The sequence below is a fragment of the Triplophysa dalaica genome, chromosome 4, assembly GCF_015846415.1.
Source record: "Triplophysa dalaica isolate WHDGS20190420 chromosome 4, ASM1584641v1, whole genome shotgun sequence".
In the NCBI taxonomy this organism is placed as follows: Eukaryota; Metazoa; Chordata; class Actinopteri; order Cypriniformes; family Nemacheilidae; genus Triplophysa; species Triplophysa dalaica.
In genome coordinates this window covers 476,912-491,926 of record NC_079545.1, presented here as the reverse complement: position 1 = coordinate 491,926, position 15,015 = coordinate 476,912, and the positions used below count along the sequence as shown (strand labels likewise).

Here is a 15,015-nt window from a genome sequence, read left to right as displayed (position 1 = left end):
ACTAAACTCTCTTATTTCTCTCTACACAAATGGTTTAGTGGCTGTTCATAAGAATAAAAAGAGAAAAGAATTAAGCTGCATGACAACACAAACTCACTGGTGTCACATGTATGTCACATGTAAGAACTCATCTCATCACATGTGAGTTAACATGTTTTTGCACATGTGAATGAATGTGTTTTGTAAGTGTTGGCGCTTAGAGGAAGTTGCTCGTACAATCTGAATCAGCGGATTCTTTTCAGTCAGAATTAACGTTACACACAAACACCGATGATCTGTGTCATCTAAAGTAACTTTAGTGCTCCGTCACATGAGCTGATTAACTCACATCCGTGATGCTGTTCGTCTGAAATAAAGTGAAGAGTCCCGTCAGTGTCGGAGAGATGTTCAGAGGATGTGTTCATGTATAATAGCGCCCCCGTCCGGCGCCTCCACGCACTGCAAACGTGTTCAAACACGCTATTGTTATTCAACCTCAAGTTCTTTATTGCCATATGTACTCGAAGTACAACGTACTTCTTACTTTGTTTTACTGAGCTAACGGTATTTTCTACACAAACCTTCGTGTAATTTCAAATAAGCACAATTTAGTTTGTGGGCTGTTCCCTAAAATTTCACGTTTTGCTCATTTCAAGAGTGTAGTGGCGCGTGTGCGCGCGAGCGCGCGTGGTGACGTGTCTCGGTGCGTGAATTCCAATCATTGTTTCACATCAGCTTACGTACCTCCGCCAACCTCCATAAATCAAAGAAGAAGAAGAAGAAGAAGAAGAAGAAGAAGAAGAAGAAGAAGAAGAAGAAGAAGAAGAAGAAGAAGAAGAAGAAGAAGAAGAAGAGAAGAAGAAGAAGAAGAAGAAGAAGAAGAAGAAGAAGAAGAAGATCATCTTCGGCTCGAGCGCAGAATATCACGTGTGTATTTATCAGTATATGTTCTTTTAACACGAGTGTGTTTCTCACTTTAAACTGAAGTTTCTTTCCGCTGATCGTGTTATCTGAACATGTGTGTTTGGTTCTCATGAATCTTCATTTTAATGTTTGTAACTCAGTTCTGATTATTGTATTGTTATTTACAATAACAATGTTTCTTATGAACGTGTGTTTATCTTTAATCGAAAACTCAAAACGCACTTCAAAATGAATTTATTCTCGCATTTTTTTCCAAACATCACTTCATATCTTAAGCTTAAATGTATGTTTGCATATTTATGAGTTCATTCATTGCAGTATAATGTGTTTCTTTTAATGAACAATAGTCGAGCACAATATACTGTATTAATATGAAGGAATTTTCTGTATTCATTTTCTACAGTTGTTTTACTTATATTTTACATTTTGCTCTTTATTAAATTACATTTTACCATTAACGGAAATGTCTGTAAAATAAAGGAAAATGTTCTGGTAATTTTCTGCCAGCACATTACCCGTCTTTTACAGTGTAGTTATCCTGTTAAAATATGCTAAATCTTCTGTGAATGTTAGTCAATTGAATATTATCTCATCAAAACAAACAGACTGTTGTGGGGCATGTTGTCACACAGTATTATGACATCATGCCAAACTCCTGTCCTGTTTACTGATTTGACAAGAATAAATAACAACAAAACTTTTACAACATGAACATTCATGTATTTAAAATGATCTCCAAAAAGATGAAATGCCAAAAGTATTCAAACAAAACCTGAATTACAGATATTTAAATGAATTACTTACTTTAATGAGTTGCTATACAAAACATGAAAATGTGTGTGACAACATGCCCCAGTTAGTCTGTCAGTGTGTTTTCATCCTGTGTGAATGTTGACATTCATGTGTGTGTGTGAGTGTGTAGGATGTCTGTCAGAGATGCTCGAGTGAGGGATGAAGGTCTGATGATGATGCAGGAGTTTGAGGACAGACTCTCAGAACACATGGATAAACTGGAGCACATCCGTCTGACTGCCGTCGATCTCAAACACTCTTTATCTGGGGTTCACTTCTCTTTCTTTATCACATGTACAGTCATGTTGTGTGTTTGTAGATGAGCCGTGTGTCACGCTCTGTGTGGTGTGTGATGATGACAGAATCATGATGATATGAAGCGATGTATCTCTGAACACGTGGAGTGGATGCAGACACTGAATGAACGTGTGGAAGCTCTGCACATGAACACGTCTGGATTTGTGCAGGTCACTTTTCATGAAACTCTTCCTCCTCAAACATCTTATTTCTACACATTTAATTATGATGTGTATCACAAGTCATTTCAGCTGTGTTTTCATTGTGTTGTTGTACTGAAGTGATTGTGTATATTTGTTAATGTTTAATGGTTTTCTGCAGATGAGTGTGAAGCCTCGCAGCTTCAGAGGGAAACAACAGGGCCTCAGAAACACTCCACGCTGGGGGCGGGCACAACTGAACGATGACGCCCAATCAGAATACGGCTGGTCTCCGGTTGGAAGCAGACGTAATAGTGACGCTGCCTCTGAGATGTCGTGTGCGTGGTAGAGTGAAATAAAGATCAACTCCCATCACAAATCTCATGACATGATTTCAGCATCCTGAGCGCTGTGAAGATTCTTTAAGGCCATTTCTCTGTGTTTTGAACAATGCTGGATTATTTCAACACATGATTGTGTGAAATACAGACCGCTGGTTTAAATTCAACTAGAAAATGTCTGTACAATTCACTTAATGTTCAATTCAGAGGGTGTGTTAGATTTTTAGCTCTATGTGGCGTTTGGCTGTTCATCTGTCAATGTGCAGAAACACAAACCATACTCTTTATCTTTGACAACAGTGTATTTTCTATATTTTATGTATTTTTCTTTTCAACAGTATCAACATGTGTTGATACCGGTCCTGAATGTTTCATAATAAATAAATAAACATGATATTTTGTGTTGTGTTCAGTTGCTCGGATGTTTTAATGATCAACAGAGCTGATGAACCGGACTGAATCTTCAGTCTGTGTACAGAGATCGTGTTTTGATTCTTGGATTACATCTCAATAATTCCTCAGAGATGTCTTTGATTGTTCTTCTGAATGATTGGAGTGACGTCACAGTGAATGTGTATTTCAGGCTGTGGCATGCAAGTTTCTCTGTTGTTGCAGGTCTGATCAACTCTAGTTTCAGTGTCTAAACTCAAATAATTCACTCAAACATGAACATTCTCTCGTCATTTACTGCTTCATCATGTCATATCTGATGTATTCTTCATTTCATAGAAGAACGCAAATCATTTTATATCAACCCAACCCAAAAGGTTGAAGCTATAAAAGCACAAACATCTATTATTAAAGTGATCCAAATGCCTCCAGTAGGTCAATAAACATCAAGTGAAACGATACTATTGTGAGAGAACACTATTCATATTTTAGGTCATTTAGCGACAGCGATCACGTTAACAGCACGCGCGGTTAAAAATGGAAGATTTCATCATCATTTCCTCAAATCAAAGAAGATATTTGAAAGAATGCTTGTAACCAAACAGATTTTGCCCCCCATTGAAAAAAATACTTTATCTTTTGTTTTGTTGTGTTGAACACAAAAGAAGATATTTTGAAGAATGTAGGACAGCAATCAGTTCTGGGGAACTTTTGACTACCATTATTTTTTTCCCTACTATGGGAGTTAATGGGTGATGAGATCTGTTTGGTTCTAAGCATTCTTCCAAATATCTTCCTCTGTGTTCATCAGAGATATTTATACACATGTGGAACAACTGAAAGGTGAGGAAATGATGACAGAATTGGTTAGGGTTCATTTTTGAGTGTAGTATCACATTAAGAGTGGCGGCTGCGGTAAAAAAAAAATCTCATTGGATATTGCGAGTATCCTGATAAAAACTAGTCCTAGTAGTATACCTTAGTATACATTTTTCTTTCAATGACATTTATAAAAGTAAATAACAAACACACATTAAAATCAAAAGTGCTACAGAAGCTCCACAACATTTAATTAGTGTTCAGATTTTCCAGTGTATTAAAAGCAGACACACACACACACACACAGAAATATAAAGTGAAAAAACAACAGTAAACAGTAGAAAGAGCAACAGAACCATCTGACACATACATCCAGCATTCAAGTGTGTGGTTATGACATCATCACCACTGACCAAACAAATCTTTATCAATTAGGAATCCATGACATTATTCTTTCGTAATAAATTTATACCAAATGAAAAGGTTTTTACACCTAAATTCTTTCTCACTCACGGGTTCTTTTTATAAACAAATTGTTTGGCTAATAAAAATATATAAATAAATATATATTATAGCACTTCAGTTAGAGAAGTGAATGTGATGAGATTGATTGAGTCACTGTATGACACACTGTGTGTCTGTGGTGTTGTCCTCATCATCATCATCATCAGCGTCTTCATGACTTCTGTCCTGAGCTTCATCTGGAGTACATAAACTCTGTCTGAGCTCCATCAGAAGATCTCGACCCTCACTGGCTGGAAGATTCCCCAGATAGTACTGAGGTGCCAACTCCACCATCCTGCACAGATAAATATCTCATCAAAATCCACCCGTCCCTTGACTTGTGCGGCATATAGGGTTGCCAACTTTGTTGCTATGAAATACGAGACAAAATTTGATTAGCAGCAATAATTAGCATAGACAAGACGTCATTGCTTCGTATTTGCGTTTACTCTCTAAATGGTTACATACAGTACAGTATTTGAACATTTTAACACAACTAAATGCACAATAAAGCCGTTCTCATTTATATATTTCCGTTTTCAGACATTAATTAATAAAATAGTAGACTACACGTCCGTCTGGGTAACAAACTATGTGCATGTGTCCAACAGACAAACTACATTCATGTCACTATGTGCTGTTCTGTCAAAAGTTTGTCAACACGGCTTTGTGCACGCCTCTCTGTCTGTCTGTCTGTGTGTGTGTCTGTGTGTGCGCCTCTGTGTGTGTGCGCCTCTGTGTGTGTGCAGGTGCGGTTGGGTGCGAGTGTGTGTAACGCAGAGGTCTGAGGGAGCGTGTGAGTGACTGATGCAGATTCAGTAACAATGCTCCATTTTGGCCTACTTTATGTTAACTGATGCGCGTCAGAGGGGCTGTGATCAAATGACAGGTGTCAATATCATTGGCAAGAGTCTTGATCATCACCACTGCTGCTGTGGCTTCAATCCGCGGAGCAGACAATAAGTGGGACGTGGGAATTCCCGTACGGGACAAATCCGGCAGGCTCAATATACGGGACGTCCCGGCTAAAACGGGAGGGTGGCAACCCTAGCGATATATGAAGGCGTCAGACTTACATCTGAGGATGAATCTCTGATACCACACAGATGCAGTTGTCGTGTGAGATGGTGAAGTCGTGATAAAGGACCCAGCTGGGGGGGTTGAGCTTCGGACGGCGACACAGATACGATGAGAACGGATGCAGGTGAGCCACGTGACGGTGAGTGAGGAGAAGATAGTTCCCTGAGCCGTCGACATCATGTGCGACCTGAACATCCAACAGAAGAAGACATGTTCACGGTTTAAGATCAAACCACAACACACGTGTCTTCTGGGACTAACATCATCACATCATCACATGTCATCGTGTCAGGTTTGAGTTATGAAGAGCATCTTTACAAAGATCAAAAATACTTTACATCTAGAGTACACACAAACACACTCCGGTTACAATTTGTGTCTTCTGAATATAAAAAACAAAATTGGAATCATATCACACATAAATCGAATCAAATGTTGGATGTTCCGTGTACTGTCCTTGTGAAGTATGAGTAAATAACAGTGAGACACCCGCCAGCAATGACAACTGATCCAGAGTCAGTGTTCACCTTCAGGAAGAAGCCTGAGATCAGAGCTCTCTTTATATTGGTGCAGTTGTCTTGGCAACCGAAGGCGGGTGAAGATACGGGCAGCTCGATTCGCTGCATCACCTCCAGTAGCTCCGCCCTTATTACCACAGCCAATCGCAGCGCAGAAGCGTTCAGGAAGTTGGTCCGGCACCAGACCTCGTCTTCATTATCTGAGGACATACATCAGCTTTAAAACATTAGAAACAGAATACTACTGCAGGAGATAAACCCAAGCAGACAAAATTCTGCCAATCAGACTTAAGGTTTATTCAGAAGATGACGGATGGACACTCACGCTCCAGATAAGCATTATAGATGTTAATGAGGGTCATGTGATCTCCGTCCGCGTGCAGCAGGGGGCGTCTGTGTGTGGCGGCCGCTTCCTCTTTGTTCGGTGGAGGTGTTATAAAACACGGCGGAGCTGCAAACAGACAAACAACAGACGTTTAGTGTCAGCGAGAGAGATCTTGTCTGATCAGAGATGATGAACCGTAGACGAAGGCTGACGTTGTACCGGTTATCATGGCAGCGATGGTGAGCAGTTCACTGACGCAGTCAAACTCACAGGCAGCGATGAGAGCTTTAGCTAACAGAGGCTCCAGAGGAAGTTCTGACATGATGATCCCGACCTCTGATAGGTTCCCATCATCATCCAGAGCCGCCAGATAATCCAGATCCTCCAGAGCCTGCATCAGGGCTTCAGGAGCTGTGCACCGACACACACATACACACACAGTCTCGTTTTTATCATTTACACACAAACATCGTCTGGAACATTGAGGAGGGTGATGTGAAGTAAGAGAGAGAAAGAAAGAGTGAGTGTTCACCCGGGCGATCGAGGAACTTGCACTGTCCCATGTCAGCGATGTCTAGTCTCTTGAGCAGCAGCACCAGATGACTCAGATTGGTCTCCATGACAGCCGGACGACGACATTCAGACATTTCATCCTGATACACGGACTGAGAGTACAGCCGCACGCACACGCCTGAAGCAGAGCACGCTGTCATCATGACATCACAACATCAAAACGTGAAAGGTGCATTAACACGGATGCGTTTCCTCACCTGACAGTTTACTGCTCACCCGTCGTGAGCGCGAGTCCGCCTGCTGTTTGCTGATTGGCTGTTGAACCTGTGAATCGGCTCTGATTTGTGGGTTGTAGATCTGTGGAGGTGGGCGGAGCTGAATGAGTGAGAACGGTGAGATATTGATGAGATGTTTGTGAGATGTGGACGGACTCACAGTTTTCAGCTGAAGTCCAGTGTCGATGACGTAGCGGATGTTGTTGAGCGAGAAGGATGATTCTCCCAAAACATCAGTGAGGACGACCCTGCGTCTCACACACTCCTCCTCCCCCTCATACACCTGCTGCACTGCTGGAGCGCCCACATCCACGTGCAGCGGCAGAACCCGCAGTGAGTGCACATGAGCGCTCAGTGAGACACACTCCTTCTCTAGAAGCGCACAACACTCGCTGATCACCTGACAACACACAACACACACATGAACACTGAGACATGTCCTTATTCACAAATACTTGATCATATTTACTCTAACCCTTCAATCATAAAGTTTACTACAGCATTTACTACACCTGATCAGTTCTAGTGTGTTTGGACTTGTTTTCTAGGGAAAATATCAAAAAATTCTTAAAGATTTACTTGATAAAGTGACCTCTGATATTTTGTCTTGATTTATTAAAGGTTATATAAGAAGTTTACATTTAAAACAAGCAAAATAAATCTGCCAAATGGGTAAGAACAGTTATGAATCAGGTACTTAAGAAAAATGATTAAACTAAATTTAAGACTATTTTCTGAGCCCATTGGCAGATTGTTCGCTCAATCTCAATTCATCTGTTCTTTTATAAAACAAAACAAATATCTTAGATCACTATCTTTGTCAAGTAAATATATCTTGATTTCAAATGTCGAAGTTATTTTACAAACAAGCAGAAATCCTCAGTACGTAATATGTTAGTGATTGCTACAGCGAGTTCTGCAGTTTACTGTAAATGTTTCTTACAGTATTAATGTGAGAGTGTTCCATGTTTTCATGTCTGTGTGTGTCTGACACATCATCACTGTACAGTTATTGTAACATCAAACAGTGAAAAACAATATGAAGAGAGATGAACTGTGATCGTGAGGATGTGAGACCCTGTGAGTCCATGTCACAAACAAACACTTGTGAACAGACAGACTCATTTACAGCCAAGAGTTTCTGTCCTCGGAGTGATGTGAAGGGTTATTTAGAGAGAGATGTTTCTGCTCATTCTGCACAAGACCAGAGAGATGATGAGAACCTAAATCTACACGTGTGTGTGTGTGTGTGTGCTGTGAGTAATGAGGTCAGTTTACTCAAGACACTGAAAGAGGTGTAACACTATTGACAGAAGGAGAGGACGTGTGTGTGTGTGTGTGTGTGTGTGTGTGTGTCCTTTGGGGACATTTAGGGTGTTTCCATTATATCTTCCATTATGTTTAAAAATATTTACTTATGTTAATGATTAAAGTTTGTTTTTTTGTTTTTTATCATAACGTTGTATAGAAACACAGGTTTGATTATAGTTAAAGTCAAGTGTTCTCTGTGTTTATTGTAGTTACTTTAGTAAACTTTCCTGTATCTCAGTGGTAAGAGGTTGTGGGTTCGATCCCGGGGGATTGCAAATACCTATGTAAAATGTATAGGATAAAGCAATGTAATTCGCTTTGGATAAAAGCGTCTGCTAAATGCCTAAATGTAAATGTTAAACAATAGTAAACATTGTGCTTTTGTATTTGTGGACACAGACAGAGAAACAGGGAATCTATTGGGCTGAAGGTTCATGGTGCGTGTCAGATTCATCCTCTCCTCTAGTCTTCCTCTGATCATTCTTTTCTTCTTGAATGTCATTGTGTTGTTGTGGATGTGTCTCAGATGAATGATGTCAGGATTCTCTTACACACAGACAAGTGCAGTGATATCAGACACGTACCTGCGCGCTGGGCAGAAACACCAGTATATCTCCCTCCTCACCCCTGCGGTGAAGATCCAGTATCATATGACAGGAAGCTGCGATGAGGTCACGTCCTGGCTCACGGTACACAATCTCTACAGAGTTTGTTTGTGAGGGAACGCTGATGTGAGGAACGCTTTCTCCCAGGAAACTGGCGATGGTCTGAGCGACGGCAGGAGCGGTGAGGACGACCACCCTGAGATCAGAGCGCTGACGACACACATCACGCAGCACACCCAACAGAACGTCTGTCGCCACCGTACGCTCCTGAAGCTCATCGATGATCAGAACGGCGTACTGACGCAGCAGAGGATCGGACATCATCTCCTCCAGCAGAAGACTGTCGGTCACAAACCTGCACGAGAACACAACGCTGGTGTTACACCCCCGTCCACATCAGATGCATGCGGCACGACGCAGCACGACAAACACCTTGTTAATGATGAGTTTGTCGTGTTGTTGCTTCGCGCCGCATTCAATGTGTAGAACATTTTAAACTATAAAGGGTTCCAATGGGTTCCATTGTCTTTTGTCATGATGCCAGGGTGTTGCTATGGTGGTTGCTAGGGTGATTTAAGGGGCCAAACCACATGATATGGTGTGTGTGTGTGTGAAAGCGAGGTGACGTACCGCAGTATTGAATCAGGAGTGCAGCCGTCTTCATGTGGGACTCTGTAGCCGACCTCTAACCCCAAACTCAAATCCATCTCATCTGCCACTCTGAGAGCCAGACTGCAGGCGGCCGCCGCGTACGGCTCACAACAACACACCACACCCTGAGAGAACTCATGAGACAGAGCGTACTCCACACACCACTGCGCCACCTGAACACACACAACACAACAACAGGACAGAATAGAACGAATAAAATATTAAAGAAATGAACGGAATGGCATCGTATAGTACAGGACCGTATAGCATAGTGCAGCATAGCATAGCATACCCCAGTATGGCATAGTATTAAATATTATAGTATAGAGTAGTGCAGTACAGCACAGCATCGTTTCGAGCGGATGTTATCTGAGAATAACAACCCTTGGAATGTCACAACTGGCCAATCAGAATCAAGTATTCCAGAATTTCGTGTAATATGGATTATAGTATAGTACAGTATAGTGTAGTTCAGTGTAGCGTAGTGCAGTAAAGCATAGTTTACTAAAGCAATAAGCCGATAGAAGCAGTGGGTTACAGAGCATTTTATAACAGCTGAGGGTGAAGCGGAGTCATTAAGACCCTCTCACAGGGCTTATTGCTTTTATAAAATGGTTACTCCATATGCTTAGCCAGGTTTCATAAAATAAAGTAAATAAAATGATATTTAGGCTATGTGGTGCGGTCAGCCGTAATATATCGGGGTATTTTATAACGGCTTAGAACTCAGCTCAGCCAATCAGAATCAAGCACCAGAACTAACCGTTTTATAATATCATATGAAACATGGACATGATTTGCAGGAGCGACACTTTTAGAAATAAATCAAGAAAGACATGCGGAAGATGTGTTTATTGTTGAGGGGCGTTTAAAATCTTAAACTCGCAGGATGCGCCGCTTTTCACCATTTCCTGTTCCTCACAATACTAAGTTATATTTATATTTGCAGAAGACAGAGAGCCATGACATAGACTATAGTGTCCAAGCACAAAAACGTGTAAACCAATGAACAGCTGACATTTTCAGTCATAGGAATAAACAGTTCTTAGTGTAATGCACCGCAACAGCCAAGTGACCTTCTCCAAATGACACTTTGGGAACCACACACTGTGAGACCTGGAGTAGCCAATAGATGGACCGCCCATAAGGGTGTGACCATACACCTCACAATTCAGTACATATCTTGATGCTTGGTTCACGATACCATACACAGCTATATATTTTGAACAAAACCAAAAAATGAAACTGAAATTCAAATAACATGTATTTTCAAAATTTTAACAATTTCAGTAACTTAATTTGTTGCACATACAACTTAATAAATAATTTGAACATTTTAAGGCTTAACTGAAATTAGAATTAAGATCAGTGTCAATTTTTACTGCAAATTTTGATTTAGTTTAAGTCATCCCGATTGATCACAATTTTAGTCTACTTTTAGAAATCTATCTGGATTAACTCATTTTAATTTAAATGGTGTAATTAAATGTTCCAAACAAAGATTGAACCGTTTCAACATAATTTCCTTTCCTTTTCCGCGAAATATCGTAAAAAGAAGTATCGTTACACCCCTAACCGCTCACTGTATGATGAATATTCCCAACCAGTTATGACAGAAAGTATTGATTAAAGTAGTGTTTTTGTCGTCTTTGTCCCCACAACTTTCAAAACAAAGTTACGTCACTGATATGAAATCATATAAGAACAGCACAGTACATAGTAGAGTGTTGTATAGAAATGTCACTGTAACTATAGATTAGTGTAGTATGATAGACTAGCAGTGATGTGAGAGTTCACAAGTGTGTGTGTTGGGTTCAATATAAGGACATAAATCACATCAAACATGTGCAGAATCAGACAGGTCAAGTGATTATTATTATTAATGTGATCATCAGGTGTCACTCGTGTCATTCCACACATGTCTCACAATCTGATAACATGACCACAGACTCACGGGTTCTATGACATCATCATCATCTAGATTGATGTTATTATGGTAATTATGCATATTTATTGAGAACAACGTCTGCATTATTTCAAACTACCAGATGCTCAGTGGTGTTTCACACGGTTCTAGTATTATTATGTGTGTGTGTAAGTACATGTGTATTTTGTCTGTGTGGAGTTGTGAGTCTTTGATTTCCCCTCTTTTGTTTTTACTTGAATTACTTTAATGTTTCATGTACAGGTGCTTTGTGACAATGACAACTGTAATATAAAATCTCATGTGGCTGATCGTGTGATGTAAATCTGATGGACATACAGTATTAATATCATCAGCTCAAGAGTTTAAAGGTGAATGTTGTGTTGTTTTCTCTCATGCTTCTCCACTGTTATGTGTGTGTCTGCGGAATGTTTTCAAACGCTCATCTCATACCATGAAACTGAACGACTGGATTTGTGTGTGTGTGTGTACCTGTGTGCTCTTCCCGGCTCCTCCGTCGGCGCTGAGCACCATCATGCTGTGAGTCTCCATCTGTTCTAACAGACTGAACCTGAAGCTCCACACCGCCAGCTGCTTTCTCTCCTCCAGCAGACTGTAGTATCGTGACGAGTACGGCAGGCCGTCGTATGGGTTCACCTCCAGATCTCCATCAGCTCCGCCGCTGCCGTCCTCCTCCTCCACATCACCTGACAGCAATGAAGAGATGGAGAGATCGTCCAGAGCTGACAGGACAGGAGAGGGTTTGGGGACGGCCGCGGACGACATCATGACGGCCTGAACAACTACACACACTACAGTTACCTGTTCAGAGAAAACACTCTTATCAAAACACTTTAATCACAAGTCAACATGGTTTGAGTGACAGCAGTAACAGAAAGAGATATTAATACATGATTGTGTTATTAGAATGAACCACACATGTGAGCTTTCCTGTAGCTCAGTGGTAAGAGGTTGTGGGTTCGATCCCAGGGGATTGCAAATACCTATGTATAATGTATAGGATAAGCAATGGAAGTCGCTTTGGATAAAAGCATCTGCCAAATGCCTAAAATGTAAAATGTAGTTTGGATTCCTGACACAACACACATCTTCAGCTGTTCTTCACACGTTCTGTATCTGCATGAGTCACAAATCACTCTTTATTTCTAGAGCTCATCATTTAAAATATTTTAACGAAAACTTGAGAAGGACCAGTGTCACGTGTCAACAAACACACGTTCATTTGCTTAATCTCATTCTCCACAAACAAAACGCGCGCGTGACGTCATCATTACCTGCACAGCCAGAAGCACAAATACATCATAAACAACATCACATGCACGAGTTGTATTCATCTGTTTATTGTGTGTAAATGTGTGTTTTAAAGAGAGAGTTGTTTTGATGTTTAAATGAAGATTCTCTCACATGTCATGTGTCTCACATCAGATCTATTATGACCTTTTATTAATTGTGTGTAATCTGATATTCAGATCAGACAACAAAAGAACATAAAAATAACACAAAACCCATCCCTTAACCTGCATTACACACACACACACACACACACACACACACACACTCCACCTCACCCGTTTACATTTAATATGAATTAAACTGACGTATGGAAGTGAAGGTGTTGATTTGCAAACGCTCAGTAAATGATCATTTGATAATAAACGTGTGTGTTTTACGGACGCGTTTCCTTTAAATGTCCGTAAAGGAGGCGTCAGCTAACCGTCAAAGATCACACAACATCACATAAACACACAACAATAAACAACACAACACATAAACAGAGTGAAAATTAAACCATATTTACCTGAAACACATCATCAGATGCGTCAAACTATCCACACGAGAACACGAATGACATTAGACGAGAGAAACTCGCGGGCTGTCATTCACGTTAATGTTTAAAACGCGGTCGATTCGACCGCTGATATATCGCGATATTCTTCCGATTATAAAGTGGTTTACTAATAAACGTCTGACGCTGATGTTATCATCATATAATTCATGAATGCTGACGATATTTCACAGAGACCGAAACTCAGCCGCCATGATGAAGTCTCACCTCACGGGCCGCTGCTCAACACCTCACGAGCCGCCTACAGAGACAGCGACCTACATAGACCAGCAGCGACCTACATAGACAGCATTTCTGCCCCTCATGTGACGGATGTTGCTCAGACATACAGCAGATACTCACTATGTAGACAACACGACGTGTGGCGGTTATTAGATGCTGTCTGTGTAGGGATCTCGACAGGATTGATACACTCTCTCTCTCTGTCTGCGCAGGTGGAGCTGAAACCTGAACAGTGACAGAAATGCAAAATAAGATGAAATACACAAATAAATGAAGAAAATAAAACAAAAATAAAAACAAATAAAGAAGAATGAATGAACAGTCAAGTAAACACGCTTTTGGACTAAATAAGCGAAAACTTTAATGTTTAAAGGGTCCTTTAATAAAACGCGTGATTTGTTTTCCTCATAAAAATGACTTCGGCATTAAATAAGCGTTTGCTATTGTGTTGTAAATACATTTATAAAAGTTTAAATTAATGTATATGTTTATTTGTCGTCTTTCTTCATTTGAAGTTTTTTTGTGTTCTTGATCAGGGGCCTGTACCATGAAGCCGGTTTAGGTGGCTAGCTAGGTAAGTTTAGGATTACTTTGCGCCAACCCTGGGTTTTAGGTACCATGAAAGTAACTCAACTTTAATCGGTGTTCATCGCCATGGTAACTTACGCTGCACGGCTAACCTGCTCCGGAGCAGACTATGATCTAGATTAGAGATCTCACACCGAAAATAACCAATCAGCGGCGAGCAAATTCACATATAAGTGAGGCAACTAACTCACAGCGCGTGTTAAAATGGCTAGTTATGTTTAATAATGTTTAATCAAATAAAAATACTAACATAAAAAGATGTAAATATATATTACAAATATAAAATCAAGTAATGGTAACTATGTTGGTAAAATCAGATTTTAGAGATGACATTTGCTGGCTTTCCCTTACACATGGAATTAAATGTATTAATATTCCATTCTTTTATTGTACTACATACAATATGTATTTCTTTGCATTGCATTTTTACATTCTTGTCTGTGGTGCAGAACATCTAGGAACACTTCCAGTTTCAGTGTGTTGGGTGAATCATTTATCTTCTTTGTCCACTGAAGAAACTTTCTATTAAACAGCTACAGTAAGATATAGACAAAACCATAAATTGACAGGTGACATCACATTTTTTTTAACACTGCTATTTTAATCTTTTTGTTATCAAGTTACACTTACAATGAACCTAAATAATGTATCATAAAGTAGGCCTACATTTTAAATGTTTAAGACGTTTTTAATACTTATAATGCCTACAACATTCCCTATGCATCTTTGTTTTTGTCACTGCTTTAAGGAAGGTAAAGTATAACAGGGCTGTTTGATAGCCTGTTGGTGGGAGACGGGGGTCCATATGTATGCCAGAGGTTTTTGCTATCCTGACCACAGAACCACTTCAACATGGCCCTCAATCAAACCAGAGTCAGGATTGAGATGACCATCGGATTTTTAAATGAACACTTCAACTGACTACTAAGTTCACATACTGGTATTTTTTT

General features: G+C 40.2%; 1 protein-coding gene across 1 annotated transcript; it reads right to left on the bottom strand.

Annotated features, from left to right (window-relative positions):
- Positions 1-3,896: 3,896 nt before the first annotated feature.
- dqx1 (DEAQ box RNA-dependent ATPase 1) lies at positions 3,897-13,489 on the bottom strand. The gene is made up of 12 exons (XM_056746815.1): positions 13,208-13,489; positions 11,881-12,210; positions 9,444-9,637; positions 8,793-9,168; positions 7,058-7,297; positions 6,880-6,979; positions 6,642-6,800; positions 6,329-6,520; positions 6,110-6,235; positions 5,794-5,984; positions 5,263-5,453; positions 3,897-4,481 (listed from the first exon to the last, which is right to left on the bottom strand). The coding sequence occupies exons 2-12, from the start codon at positions 12,175-12,177 to the stop codon at positions 4,298-4,300; spliced, it is 2,250 nt and encodes a 749-aa protein (XP_056602793.1). The 5' UTR covers positions 12,178-12,210; positions 13,208-13,489; the 3' UTR covers positions 3,897-4,297.
- Between the last annotated feature and the right edge of the window lie 1,526 nt (positions 13,490-15,015).